The following is a 15821-nucleotide window of genomic DNA, read 5'->3' as shown; positions in this document are numbered from 1 at the left end:
TCCTCGGAAAGCTCTGTATAGCCAGACTCCTCCCACTTGCAACCCCTACTTATACTTGCACCTGGAAGTTGAAAAAGTGAAAAATAAACTGCTAATGTGTCAAGTCTCTGAACAAAGAACATCTCTCAAACACTGGTGAGGTACATAGGGATTTTACACCTGAAAACCTCAAATTCACAGATGTAACTCTGTCCAGCATCAGAACTTCATAAATGTGGAGTCGGTGTTCAGGCTGTGAGCCGTCTGCCTCTGCAGGGCACTGCCTCTGCCTCTGCACCTGCTGCCACCATGCATGGCGCACAGGCCACAGCACGCACCCAAGCTGATCAGCTGCAGGATCGCTACTGACAAGGGAGATCCAAGAATATGAAGATGCTTCAGTCTGGGGGGCAGAGGAGAGGGGTGCTAGCCCACTACAGGGCTCTGAAAGGCAAAGGCAGAGGTGCTCAGAGCCTCATAGCACTGCAAGGCCAAGTGCCGCCCACCCACCTCGGGCAGGCGGTCGTGAACGCTCACCAAGCCCTGCGATGCCAACATGCAGGGGTGCAGGCAAGGTCTCTACCCTGGAGACACAGCTAGTCTGGTGGAGAGCATGGATGCCTAAGCAAGCATTTTAAGATGAGATTATAGTTATCTTAAAGGCATGTGAAAAATCTTTGCAAACTTGTTTGGAGTAACTTTTAGGAAAAATGAAGGGGAATTAAAGAAGAAATTACTCCAAGAAGAGGGATGAAAATCAAATAAATTACTCAACAGTGAGCAAAAGCTCATGTGCCAGAGCCATAGATGGTTTCTGGAGAAGCTGGAATATTCTGTATCTCAGCGTCTGCACTGCAAGTGTCTATCCAGCCCTCAGAGGTCCCACAGCACAGAAGTCCTGGCTAACCATGCCTGGGTCTTGAAATCCAGCGTGGGACACTATTCTTACAAAAATTACATAAACGCTAATACATTAAGTTAGGTCTGGCTTCAATGGCCCTGAAAATTAGACGTTCTGCTCTGTTTCCTGCAGACTTGGTTATCCTCAAGGGAGAAGAGCAGGGCACCCAGGAAGAGCAGGCACCCTGCACCCACGAGCCCGAACACAGCAGGCATTGCTGCTGGGCACCATCTTCTGAACCATCTGGAGCCAGACAGAGAACGGCAGAGACGTCCCCAAAGTAGGTGGGCAGGAGCACAGGCCGGGCGGGAAGTGGACGCAGACCTCAGGAAAAGGCCATGGTGCCAGGCAGCACACCTCAGCCCCAGGGACGCTGCCACTCAGCTCTGGCCAACTCTGGCCAAAAGAAATTTAAAGAGTAGTATTTCTAGATCGTCCTATTTTCAAAGAAAAAAACAGAACTCCAGATTTGGATAGAAAGCCTCCAGATTTCGAGACGTTTGTCCCATCTGTGAAGCACCAAGAGTCCCGCAGAGCAGCTCTGCGCTGGCAGGGGGTCCCTGGCCACAGGCTGTTGAGTGCTCCCAGCCCGGAGTTCTCAGTCTTCATGTTTACTCCAGACCTGCTGGAGATAAAGCAGTGAAGGAGTTATGAGAAACACGTTCAAATTCAGAAAATCAGGTTTTAAAATGCAATACAGTTTTGTTTTCTTAGTTTTGCACTTGGGGCCAAAACAGCAACAGCTGTTTTTACCAAAAAAAAAAAAGAAAAAAGTTTAAATATTCGAAGGCTACCTGATTTGATGTTTCATCTAAAGTTCTAGAACGGTTCCCTTCCCTGCCCACCCATTCTTTGACACTCACCCTTGAATGCCATGCTGTGACTGCAAGCACAGCAGCTGCAGACGAGGTCAGCTTCACTTTCCAGGTGGGGACCTCATTGTGTGAGCCCATGCAGCTTCATGGCGGCTGCACCGTGGTGGGCACTTGGCATCCCAGCAGCTGCCAACCCCGGCCTGAGCCTCGGGCTGCCAGGGAGGGAGGCCTCTCCTTGCCCCACAGCACTTCTCCCAGGATGCTTCTCACAGGGCCTGGGCTGCCTCTTGCTGTTGCCATGGACAGTGTAATTGGAGGAACAGATTTTTCATGCATATAAAGTTGCTAGATCATCCTTTGTTTGAATAAAACCACGCATCAATTAATTTGTTACAGCATCACCACTGCCCTGATTCCCTGTGATCATCTTCAGAGCCCAGAAAACTCTCACTTAGTTGGGTCTATTGTCAAGTGCTCTGTTAGTTTCCAAGCTCTGACTGGAATGGACCTAAGAAAATGTTCTTGGGTAGTGAAGTCCCCGGACTTCCTCAGAGAAAATTTCCTGTGGCTCCTTTTAAGTTGTAAAAAGCCCCCCTCTGCCATGATAGGGATGGCTGCACACACCTACCCTGCACCCCACAGATGTGGCATCCTCACCACGCCTGCGGAAATAAAGGCACAGACACCTTTCCTTGGCTGCTTGTGGGCGGATCTTTCCTGGCAGATCTTTATTTGTGCTATGAAAATTGTCAACCACGTAGCTGAGCAAAAGAGGTATTAGCGCATTGTAACTCTTTCATTCATTTAACTAAGATGTACAGATGCCTAGTACGTGCCAGGTACCTTCTACCACAACATCCACCTGCCTAAAAGGTAGGAACTTTTGCTTTCTTTTGACAATTTCCTTCTTTTGTATTCAAAGGAGTAGGGATTGGGTGAACTTCATCATGACTGTTCTCCTGCCTCTGTTGAGTCCAGCTCTCTACTCTGCTCCTCACAGGTGTGGATGCTCATACACATGCAGACACACAGGCACACATGTACACACAGGCAGACATGGGATCACATGGACACACAGGGACACACATGCATGCACACTGGCACCCGCAGGGACGTACACATGCACACACAGGCAGACACGGGAACACACAAGAACACACTCACCCATAGGTACACACATGCATGCACACAGGCACCCACAGAAACACACTCATGCACACACAGGCAGACAGTAACACCCAGGCACGCACACCAGCAGATAATAACATGCAGGCACACACATGCGCACACACAGGCAGACATGGGAACCCGCAGGCACACACATGCATGCACATAGGCAGACACTAGAACACATAGGCACACTCATACTTGGGCACACACATGCACACACAGGCAGACATGGGAACACACAGGCACACACACTGACAGACACAGGCACACACAGGTCTTGAGGGGAAAAGGCAGAGGGTACCAACTGCATCACAGGCCGGTGCAGAGTTCCAGGGACGGGGGCTTTCACTAGTGGCGTCCCGGGTTATCTGCTCTCACAAGCTGACTGTGTCGCAATGATGGATCTCGTCTCTGGGGTGCCTGTTCCTGGACACCTTTTTTGCAACCTGTCATCATTGTGGTTGCTATTTTCGTAGGATTTGTAGCATGATTTTTTAAGTGTTTGCCCAAACTGGGTGTAGAAGTCTATTAAGCATTCAATCTGTGCTGTTTAGAAGAGTTTACTTTTGGGGTTTTATGATAATACACGTGTGGCTGTATCACTGTAGTTTTACAGTCCTGAGAGGCCAGAGTGCCTCCCACACTGCCCGAGACTGGTTTTATCTCAACTGTCCTATTTGGGGATGCCAGCAGATTTCCCAAGTGTCCTGGAAGTTCCCCTAGTGTGGCTTCAGAGCTGTGTATCACAGACTTCCTCTAACCCTGAGAAACAGTGTAGGTATTGTCAGACTGCTGTCTGTCATTTTTCTTTTGCAAATATGCCCCCAGGCCCACAAGTGCCAGGGCCAGCCAGCCACATATCTGCGAACGCACAGAGCACCATGGTGAGGAGAAGTAGCTTCCAGAGTTCTCTCCAGACCAAAGCAAAAGTACATGCAAGCAAGATTTTAATACTTGGTGCATGTTTTCTGTGCTTTCCTCACTCTTGGCTGCATCTCAGCCCCCAGTTCTCTCACGTCAGGACTCCCTCTCAGGACGAGTTGGCAGAGGCAGATTGCTGGGGCCTGAAGTCAAAACGGGAGAGTTGAGATGTGTTGAGCTCAAAAGTTATCTGGATTTTATACACAATATTTTTTTTGTTTGTTTTGCTTTTTTAGTGCTTGATGACAAGGGAATTCATAACCAAAGAAAGAGGGAAAGATGCTTTATCTGTTTCAGTTTAGGTTAAGGTCATGTTTTATAATGCCATGTTTTTAAAATACCTTTCTAAAATTTTCTTGTATGCCACCTATTTGAAGCTTACTAAATACTCATTGCCTAGTTCATAAAACAGCCTTCAAATCTCACTCCAAAGAACTACAAATATACTATTACATATTTCCAATACTGCCCTTCATTTCTAAAAGGTGCTTCATACAAAATCATCTTTCTTCGTGTGGAAGGAGTCATTGTACTGTGTTTCACCTTGGATATTGCCAAACTCTACTGAGTGTCAGATCGTATGTGGACATCAGCTCTGTCTTCATTTCCTTTTTTTGCCAAGAGAATTTTTATCTTTTCATTTCCATTTCTCTTGCCTTTGATGGCCCCATGCCCCAAGTCAAACACACCCACACAGGTGCACAGTCCCGGGGTGAGGAGGCCAGCGACACAGCACTGTTTCCTCAAGAAGACGGTTTCACTAATTATCCTCATTGATAAAGAAATGGAGAGGAGGAAAAGGAAAAATCAGGAGCAGACAAACCAAAACATTGTTCTCCGTTTTATTTGCCTAATTTTTTTCTTATTTTCATCCTATGAAGTTGGGTAACAGAAACTAAAAAATGTTAAACCATGTTGCAATGACCTATAGACTTGTTTATCTCATCTCTTTTGTGGCGTAATAATATAATGCTATCTTTTCTTCTAATCTGAGTAACAGATACAAATCCTACATGTTCATGCATTTGCACTACATTAAATTCACTAAAAAATTTTTAATTCTTTTCTCTGTTTAAACACTTTTCAAGGATGATGAGAATGAGATTCTTGATGATCTTCACAGATGGGTTTTTATCAGCCAAAACTCACTGGAATCAGAATGGAGACATGAAAGCATTTTCTGTCATGTGAACTTGCACATCGATAGCCAGTTCTCAGTTACCAAGGAGACAGTAATTCCTGGGAATAGGAGCTCATGGGAAAACACCTGCATACAGTTTGAGCTGCACACTTCCCCTTAATTTTCTCAGAAGCTTCTGGTTTTGCTTCATCATATCTCCCCCAGGCTTTCTCACCCACCATCCAACTTAGGAAACTGACCCCTGGCTTCTGCCCTCTGCCAACATCCTCTTTGGGTGGTGCTGACGGGCAGTGAAGCAGCCAAGCCTTGGGCTTCAGGAATGAGGGGAGGCCCAGCTGGTTGGCAGAATGGATTTTTGCTTCTTGAGCAGTGGAGGAATGTGACAGGGAGCGGGAGCTGGGGCCCGGTTCCCAGGGCAGAGTCCAAGCTGTCCAGGCTCCAGCCTGTGACCCCAGCCCCTGCCCTGTCCTGCGGAGGAATCTGCCCAGGGGGAGCGGGTTGCGGGTGTGGAGACTCAGGCTAGGAGAACAGAACCTGGCTGGGCTCTCGCCCACCTGGGACCCAAAGCGCACCTCCTCCTGTGTCCACGGCTGTGGTCTGAGGTGCCACCCACGTCTGAGAGCAGCTTCCAGGGACTCTCAGGGATTTCACTGAATGTATGAGATTTTAATGCATTTAAAATATGTTCTCGTCACTAAGGCTCAACTGAGGAAAGTGTACATATTAATATTGTTGGGAGGAGAGGGGAGGGAAGATTGAAGCAATAAAATAAATCCTGATTCCAAATGTATAGTTTACATATTATAAAGTAATTCACTTGCTTTCTTCTTAGTAAGTCATTCTTGATAACTTTGTTGGCCCAAAAGTACATCTTCAATTCAAGACTTTTCTTTAAGTATAAAAGCGGTTAGGTTTCCTTAGAAACCTTTAAAAGTAAACGCTAGACTTAGTAATAAGATTTAATGCTAAACTAGGGCTTTAAGGGTGATTTTTCCAAATGCAAATTACTAGAGAGGCAATCAGAAACCACAGCAGGGATCCCTGGGGTTGACTTTCCCTTCATCCCCCCAGAGGTCAGAGAGGGACCATCTGTGTCATCACAGGGGTGGAGCTCTGTGGCATGGCCTTGGAACCAGCAGGGGGAGGAACTCGAATGCACATTCCACGGAGGCTGCTCCCGCCCCACAGGGGGAACAAGGCTGCTTCTCAGGGTGGCAAGAGGTGGGATGGGGCAGGCAGGATCCCACAGAGACCAAGTGTGGGGTGAGCCTGTGAGGGCCGGCTGAACTCTGACCACACACCTTTAGGGACAAAGACCAGAAAGTACAAACCATCCTGGCATTTCAGACCGTGCATTCTGTGTTTTCTGTGTAATCTGAATCACACTGGTTGTTGGTAAAAGTAAAATGTAAAATAGTTTTGAAACCCTTAGATTTGGGTCTCATTAGCTAAAAGAGAAAGAAAAGGAACCGCTGTTTATTTAGTGTGTACTATATGTCGGGTGCTATGCTAGACATATTTATGACTTGTCTCCTGTGACCCTTGTAGCACGGGAGCCTCGTTTAGCAGAGAGGAGCACATATCACATAGGTACTGAGATCCAGGCAGGACTAGCCAGGAAGAAGCAAGTGCGGAGTGGAACAGAAGAGTCCAAAATGGCCCAGTTGTGGGTGGGAGGGAAGTTTCAGCATAGTAGGAAGGTATGATTTATGAAATAGTGACTCGTGGAAGAATGGGCTACCTGACTGGAAAAAGTAGGATTGCCCCATATGCATAAAAACAGTGGAAGGATTAAGAATTTAAATGTAAAAAGTAAAACAATTCTTATCCAACCATATGAACATTAGCTAATGAGGCCAAGTTTGTCAATGTAATGCCTACAGGGAAAGCTGACGCTACTGCACTTTTGCCCGCATGCTGTCTTCCAAATTGCGGCTTAGGGATCATGAATGCGGGTTTGTCAGACGCTGGATGTGTGTGGGTAGGCAGGGTGGTGGCTGATGTCCCTGTCCCCAGCTTTACTGAAAACTTGCCAAGCCAGTGCCTCGTGCAGGAAGCTCCTGGCAGACCTGTAGCCTGGCCCCAGCCCCAGCCCTAGCCCTGGACTCCCTGGAACACACTGCATGCCTGCAGGCTGGTCCCTCTGCCTGGAACACCCCCAGCCCCACCCTTTTCTAACCCGAAACATCCCATTAACCTTTTACATTCAGCTCAGATTTCAGCTTTTCCAGTGGAGCTCTCTTTCTGCTTCCTTAGGACGGGTAGGATGTGCTCTGTCCAATCTGCCGGGACACCACACAGACAGCACTTCCCAACCTATCTCCCCACACACAGTTTTATTCAGTTTTGAATTCCTGAAAGATAAGATTTTATCCCATTATCTCTGTATCTCCCATCCTGTGGCAAGTGCAGGGGATCTCAGGAAAATGTCATTTTCTCCATCACTGCAGACTTCCCAAGTCTTAGCAGGCCTCTGCCTCGTGGCACATTGGTCTATATCACTTTGCTGCAACTTTGCAGCGTGTCATAATGTTTTCGTGTTGAAGAGCAATTTCGGAGCATTGATGTGTTACTGCAGTGCTAGCTATTTAAACCTTGAAACCACATAATGTGAATGAACTCAGAGTTTAATGCCCCATACGTACGTGAAGGTAGTGGGAAAGGGGCAGAAAACACAAAGGTGGCCATAGCCACCGCATCTTGTGGACTCTTAATTCAGAAATCTCCCAAGTCCACATCCTCCTTCCTTAGACACTTGACGCCAGGCATTGGAAGACAAAGGACGCTGAGCCCCTCCCACCAGCACCAGCCCCGCTCTCCCCCACTCCCAGTCCCCTCCATGCCCGCTCTCCAGCCGCCCCTAAGCTATTTTTTTCTAAAATGTGCTATGAACTTTCCCTCCCATGCTCAGGAAAAGACAACCACTGAACTTTCCCTCCCATGCTCAGGAAAAGACAACCACTGTGTACCCTCCAAAGGTGCCTGGCCTCCACAGCGTCCCCTTCCAGCTGTGGGTGTAACTAACACTGGACCTGGCCCTTCTGGTGTCCCCCATGGTCTAACTTGCCGGGCACCTCCGACCCGTAGTTTCACCAGCAGACGGATCCATTCATTTGTTCACTCAATAACTGGTGTCAAGCACCTATATGTGAGGCTTCGACACACTCTCTCGTCCTTCCTTCCACTCATAAACAAATGATGCTTAAGCACCACGACCTTCTTGAGAATCTTCCCTCAGATCCCCTTCCCATTGGCTCCTTTTCTGAAATTTTTTCCAGCACGTTGTCATATCCGCACAGAGAGAGCTCCCATTGAAAGACATTTGCTGAATAAGCTCATTTTTTTATTGGATGTCTGTCGTTATCCCTGACACCATACTCAGCACACAGTATTAATTAATACATATTTGGTGGCTAAGTCAGGAGCTGTCAGTTTGATTAGATGATGCCTTCATGTTCTACCTATCGAGAATCCTGCCTTGCTAACACTGCAGTCTGCTTTCATAGCAAATCTACCCTGTTCTTCTCCGTATTGCCTCTAACGCAGCCATACACGTCCAGAGCCTCAGCTACTCCTGCTGGCTGTCCTTTCCCTAACCCATGGAGGAAGCGGCTTTGATGTCCAGTGTGAACCCTGCACGGGGCCATTTGATGGGGTCCCTGTCTCTGTGCAGGAACACAGCTCTGGCTGCAGAAGCCACAGACTGGGCTGAGAAGGTGCATTCCTGCCGTCTGGTCCATTTGCACTGCTCATGTCTCATCAGCCCCTCTTATACTGAGTAGAAGTCTGCTACTAGGCAGTTTGCCATGTAAAGTGTTCATATATTGTAGAAATATTTGGTGAACAATGTGGTGCATATATTCACCCCATGACAGTGTGTTCCAGTGGTTTAAGGGGAAAGTTTACAGACAGAAGTGATTTGGGGACCCTATACCAAATCCTCCTCCTCCAATGATCTTGGGCCAGTCATGTGGTCTGAATTTTAGTTTTCTCATGTATAAAATATAGGTAATATAAGTACCTTCCTTACAAAGCAGTTGTGAGGACCCTAGAAGGTAATATATAAAAGCACTTTGCAACCTCTCAACTAAGACGTGTTGGTTGCCATGTGCAAAGGGTCTACATCCCTGAAGAGCAGCCTCACGGGATAGCTAAATGGGAGGACGGCTGCCCTGCAGGAAGCACTCACGCTGAGAGTAAGCTGCGGTGGTGGAAACATCCTTCTTCGGTGCCCGCCTCCTCTCCTCTTAACTATTTGATCATATTAGGCCTCCCAGTTACAAGGAGAGTCGAGACATTACATATATTTCTTTTACCTTCTTATATACTTAATGGCTATCTATTATATTCTAAGTACAGGTTCAGCTCAGAATCACCCAGATGTATCCTAATCAAATCCTTGAAAAGAGATTAAATAGATTGAGTAAATAGATTCATCCAAACCTACCCTGCTGTAGAGCGCAGGGGCTGCCTGCACGTTGCACACTTTTGATAATGGTGCCTACAGGCTACGTGGCCCCGTCCCGCCGCCCCTGCCCTTGTCCACAGCTCCCGTCACCAGCAGACAGGAGTAGAGCCCTGGCGGTGGAAGGCCAGGGCGAGTGGTCAGCCCCAGGCCCACTGACTGCACAGGCAGGACGCTGACCACCTGCTCTTCTATCCCCAGATGGAGGTGGACACGGAGGAGAAGCGCCACCGCACGCGGTCCAAAGGGGTTCGAGGTATGTCTGCGCTTCCCTGCACCGAGGCCAGCTCAGGGTCACCTTCACCCTGTGGTTCACTCTGACCCTGCTCTCTCCACTTTGGGTAGTTTTCTGTGGAAGAGGGAACTTGTGACAGATGATAAATTTTTATCTATTCTCCATCTCTCCGCAGTTCCCGTGGAACCAGCCATACAGGAGCTGTTCAGGTTAGTGCTTTGCGGGTAAATGCATCCCCATCAGCAATTTAGGAAATCCATGCCTGCTAATGGGCGCACTGCGCTTTGAAGTTCATCGGCGGCTTGCTCATGCCCCACTGCCCTGATGAAATTAATTCCCCCGAGAGACTGGCTAATAAAAAGCATCCCCCAATTTCCCCCTCCATTCAATTGTGTGATTTCTCTCCTTCTGTCTGGGCTGCCCATGGAGGCATCCATCCCCTCCGCCCGCTGTGCAGTCCCTGTGTAATCGATTCTTTCCTATTGCAGCTGTCCCACCCCTGGCTGTGACGGCAGTGGTCATGTTAGTGGCAAATATGCAAGACACAGAAGGTAATGCCTGCATCTTTTCACAATGTACTGTCTAAAGGGGCTTATTTGGGGACTCTTCCAAATGATGAAACTGTGTGGGTAGGTGTTCTTGGAAAACAATGCATCTGTACTCTCCTTTCTTCTCTCGCTGGGACTCAGTCGTTTGTCTCTTGCACAGGTTCCCAAACATAAGCCATTCCGTCTCATGGCAGAACTGATGCTCATCCACAGGATGACACGAACTAAGGCCAGCCTCACACTCGCTGTGAATGCCATGCTCAGCGCGCAGGCTTCCCACTGCTGTGTGGGGAAGGCTTACTCTCCTTCCTCATTTCTCATTCTGGTAGCTGCGGGGTGATAAATCACAGATATAAATTAAAATGGGACCTACTGACCTGTCTGTACACCTGACGTCCATCATGTAACAAAGTTCATCCTGCGAAAGGAAGCCCCCACTAGGCACCTGGGCAGCTGCAGGAAAAGGTCACACCTGGAGGTGGAGGTCAGGGTGGATCGAGCTGGAGAGACTTTGGGATTGAATGATTACATTAATCTTGCAAATGCTGGGGTTTTAGGTCTTAACAGGGATGCATGTGGAGAACCTCTAGAAAATGAGGTGGTGGGTAATTATTGCTAAAAGTGCATCACAGGAAAATCATGTCTCACATGCCCGTGGCCTGCCCCCAAGTGCATGCCAGCCTTTAGGTTTGCTGTTCAGGAAGTATTCTCTGTGATGCTAACGTTGCCATACCTTTCAATAGGAAGGTCTCAGTTACCAGAAATTACAGAAGTTTACAGGCTATAATAAATTTTTAGCTAATTTTTCACAAATTAGGTTGCAAAAACTAAGGTCGTCCCAGTCTAACAAACCCTCAGTGACCAAACCGAGTTCTCAAAGCTGGATTCCAAAGCAGGGGCATCTACAGCACCGAGGGGCGGCCTCTCCTCACTACCTTGCATCTTATTTCCTTTTAGTGAAACTTTAATTTATGGGTGAAGTCAAGTGATTATTTTGATTGTCCTTTAGTAAAATCAAAGGAAAAATCACAAATACTCCCCAAATCCCCATGCTAGCATCTGTGGAGGCAGGGACTTCCTCTGTCACACACACAAGGAATTGTGCCACTTTGTTCAATTTTGTGATTTAAATTAAATGTAATTTACTATTATTACTGTACTAATAGTAAATTATTGATTTATATAATTGAAGTAAGTAGTTTATTTAATGTATTTTATTATTTTATGAAAAAGTATATATAAGCTCCTAATCTAAAAGTTTAAAAAACTTCATTGTTTATGTTTTCTTTCAACAGAAAAGAAGTTAGTAAGCCATGAGCAAAATCTATTTTCCTCTAATCATTTCCTGATTAGTCAATAGTTAAACTTTATCATATTGTTACAAAAAAATTATTAATTTTGTTAAAATGTTTTAATTAGATAGGAGCTAGATATAATTTCATAGCCATAATTTTATAGTAAAAAATCATGAAGTTTCCAAAGAATTCTTCCAAACCTTCATATTCTTAACCAAGGTTAAGATGTGGATTGATGTGTCTCTGGGTTATATGTGTACATGTCTGTCTGTGAGATTTCTCTTGCTGCTTAAAAGTGGTACTTAGAGTTAGATTTAAAGATAGTTAGGCTTCAGCTTCCTTTCGAGATGTGATACTGACCTGTCCCCCCAGAAGCACCCTGAATCTTTGGGAACTGTTAGATGGAATGTCAGGAGGAATCACAGACACACCCGAGTTGGAAACTGTTCCAACTAAATTTTTGTGTGATTTAAAAAAATGTCATCATGTTTCACCATGAGTCACATTGTATCTAATTATTAGAATTCCTAGTATTTTAATTGAAATAGTGAATTAGAATAGATAATGTGGTATAGTTGAAAAATAACTATTCCCCTGTCGAGAGACCCGGTGCTGCTTGCCCTGCCGCGCTCGGGAGTCCGGCTGGGGACATACGGTCTGAGGTCTCAGCCCCCCGTTTCCTCAGCTCGCAAGTCAGAGGCTGTGACTCTGCAGCTAGTGACCGTCACAGGTGAGGCACAGCGCGAGCTTCTCCTGAGAGGAGTCTCATTGAGGTACCAAGTGAGGTTTTCTAAGTTTTATTTTTTGATGTCTATGTATTATCAGATGTCTATGATGTCTATGTATGATGTTTTAATTTCTTAAACTGTGTTCCTTGGTGTGGTGGATGGCGTACGTGTACACCTTGCCTTCTTATGACAGCTGCTATTTGACATTTGACAGCTATCAATTGAATCTGGCTTTGTTTCCTTTTCTGGTTTTAAAATATTTTCTGACTACAAAAGGTACCCCTTCCTGACAGCTAACTCACACCCGTCAGCATCTGCACACACTCCCCAGCACGCTGCAATGCGACACTTGCTGCCAGGTTCCTGAGGAGGCTGGGGACATCAGGCCTGTGCAAAATATAACAAAAGAGGAGAAGAAGCCTCAGCTTTGGTTTGGATGAAGTTACCTGGTTTTTTATTAATATCTTTAATGATTAATTTTCAATGCATGTCATTCTGTTAATGCTACAGTTTCATTTTACTTATATATCACATTCGTATAGCCAAGTAATAAGATGTTATTTTAGTATGTTAGAGTGTCAGTGGGTTTGAACATGCAAAAAAACAACTTGAGACAGATATGGGGAATCAGCATTGTAAAAAATCTATTTTTTTTAGGGAATGAATACCCAGTGATAAAATGATGCCTACCTAGTGTTTTTTTAACATAAGAAACTTTTTAAGGAAATCAAGTATTTGCCACCATCGTAGTTCACCACTTGTTGCCTTGTAGAACATCCACTGTGTAACTCCTGGGGCATCCATGCTTGTGCAGTGGTTTACGGCCTCTCTTTCTGAGACAGCTGGTGGGATTGATGGTTTATTTTATTTTTTAATTTTTTTTAGTGTGATGGAGGTAGGGCTGTGGGTTTGTAAGAAATCAGGAATAGAGGAGAATCGACCACTGCTTCATGCCTGGAAAAGGAAACAATAATTTGAAGAAGGAATTTATAATTTAACATACTGGTTAAAACTTTGGGACAGTAGGAGTGAGGTTGCAATACTTACTTTATTGTATATTCTACATTAACTTCAAAATTGTGTCTTTGAACAAAAGGTAATCTATTTGTAGGTATTTTTTGTGTTAATAGTTCATAAACAATTTGAGGTAGCTGATAAACCTACATACAACTGCATAGTTAAATGTTAAGTCGAAAAGAAAAATGAGGAACATAAGGAAAATGGAAACATAATTTTACCAGAAACCCAGGATATATCAGGGTCTTAATATACTATGACGCTTAGTTCTGGGCCCCTTGGCAGCCAAGGCAAAAAGATACAAGATGAATGATGGAGCTCCAGTCGTGTGATACAGCCATTATACCAGTTCCTCAGGGAGGCTCACTGTCTTGGCATTCGGCGTGTCTGAATTTCCACACACTGCCCAGCTTGGACCTGAGCTCAGTTATCATTGCTGTGCCCCATACAGGTCATCAGGACCAGACTGCTTAGGACGCTCACAGATGTGACAAGTATTTATCTTCAGCAACATCATTATTATCCAGACATGTGAATTTACCTTTTTTTTTTCCAACTGAGGTTTTATATTATTTGCATATAAATTTGTTGAAAACACCATGAAATTTACAATCAGGGCTAGAAGTAATTCTTACACTATGAATCAAAATACTTACTCAGTCCTTTCTGTACACAGTAAATCTGACCTCTTATTTTTGACTCACATTATTATATTTTTGTGCACATAACTACGTCTGTTCTACTGTGGGTCATATGCCTGTTCTTAATTAATACTTAAAGGTGGCTAGAGACATTGATTTATCCCAAACATGGGGTCCAATTACAGAGCGTCCTTTTGCAGATGTACAAACTAAACCTTAGTCATCTTGAATGAGTTTTCCCAAGTTTAATTTAGGTCCCCAAGCTCAGGTAACGGAGCTTCCCTGTATTACTTCCTTCCTGGTTGCGCAAGCCACACTTGCTGTGTGGCCTGTAAGCATTTAAAACCCAGAGGACAGGAGCTTTCCCGGCGTGCCTGCAGCTGCCTTTTAGTGGATGAGTGGTAGGAGAAAAGCTGAATACTTGAAGTCACCAAACTTGGAATTTAGGAAGTTGCTGCATGTTCCTTTCTCGACCTTCCCCTGCAAGATTCTGGGAGGGAAGGCTCCAGGACAGGCGTGAAGAATACCCAAATCAAAGCATGTGGTTTGCGTAGCACCTGGTCTGGTGCAAGAGGCCCAGGGATGTGTGTCTGCTGCTATGGAGCTCACCCCAGGCCAGACGCCTGCGCAGAGCGGCGATCGCAGGCTTAGGGTCTCCGCATTTGCCAATGGTGTTCCCCAAACCAAAGACTGATAACTCACGGGGGGCTGGGACATGTTCAAAATAAACCACACCTACCACTCTTGATCAGTGTAGGTAGTTGTTTAGTGTGGCTCAAGTACCTGATAAAGAGATGTCGTTGTTATTAATCTAGAATATTTCATGAACTGATTGTGGGACAGGAGCTAAAACATCTGATGTCGTTCATGTCTGCAGCAGTCTGTCTTGAATATGTGACTGAGATGGAAAATACTAGTGCCTGATATTCCTAGTTTATGCTTCTCCTCATGTCGCTATATAATATTATTAGTGTAAAAATACAACTCAGTGTTTAGAAAGAAGCACATCTACAGAAACTAAATTTGTTGTCAAAATAATGGCCAATTATTATTCTCAAAGTTTTTTTAATCTTCCTATTAAAAATTAGAAATGGGGATAATCAACGTTTGTTAACATACACTACAGATTCATACCGAACACTATAGCAATTTGAGTTTCAGCCTCACTTGCAATAATTATACATATGCTGAAACATGTGAAATTCACTGGATTTATGTACTTATTTCCTGGGAAGGACTCCTTGACGCACCTATTTTGTGATCTGGCTGAATTTATTTCTGAAATTTAATGAATTTTGTTTACATTTAGTCTTCACTGCAATTTTTAATCACTTTTTTGTTGATCCTTAGAGTTCTCATGAAAGGTTTTACCTGTAATTTAGCTTTAGAGTCTTCACACACTCAACAAATACTCACAAGCTAAGTGATGGGTATTGGTATTACATTTGAATCCTCCCCAATCTAAGAAACACTGAGTCAAATCATTTAATTTGAAACTTTAAAATTAAAATCTTCAAATGGCAGCTTTTCTTTTTTATTAGAAAATTACTGGATTCTCTCTGGCTTGTTGTGCACACTCCTTATTCGGATTCTCTTCCATTTCATACACCTTTTCCCCCGCCGGTGCGACTGCCACGCACTGTGCCGTGAATGATGGGCTGTCTTCACGGGAGCTTGTTCTGGGGCCGCAGTCTGGGCTGGCGTCCTGATGTATGCATGCCTCATTTGGATTCTGCCAGCAGCCTGGGGCTGTATTATTCATGCCTTGACAGAGAGCACTCACTAAAAGCTTTGGAACAGAGCCAGGTACTGGCTGAGAGATAGTGGAGCATTGCAACTTGCAATTGAGAAGAGCATCTATAATGTTAAAAAAAAGAAGAAGAAGAAGGAACAGAGAGAAAGAAAGAGAAATAGGAATTCCTGTATCTCCCTGTACCAGTTTCACCCAGATAGAAATTTCATTTG

The 15821-nt window shown here is 45.1% G+C and overlaps 1 protein-coding gene across 10 annotated transcripts in view; it reads left to right on the top strand.

The window, feature by feature from the left end:
• The window catches only part of MYT1L (myelin transcription factor 1 like), a 462697-nt gene that overhangs the window by 298402 nt on the left and 148474 nt on the right, over positions 1-15821 (top strand). For all 10 annotated transcript variants that reach the window (XM_076000516.1, XM_020288690.2, XM_076000518.1 and 7 more), the window contains exons 6-8: positions 9594-9648; positions 9803-9836; positions 10116-10178. In XM_076000516.1, coding sequence (XP_075856631.1) covers positions 9594-9648; positions 9803-9836; positions 10116-10178 — 152 coding nt within the window. The remainder of the gene's footprint in view (positions 1-9593; positions 9649-9802; positions 9837-10115; positions 10179-15821) is intronic.

The sequence above is a fragment of the Microcebus murinus genome, chromosome 3, assembly GCF_040939455.1.
Source record: "Microcebus murinus isolate Inina chromosome 3, M.murinus_Inina_mat1.0, whole genome shotgun sequence".
Lineage (NCBI taxonomy): Eukaryota > Metazoa > Chordata > Mammalia > Primates > Cheirogaleidae > Microcebus > Microcebus murinus.
Note: the sequence above shows the minus strand (reverse complement) of the source record. Positions and strands in the feature narration are given on the sequence as shown.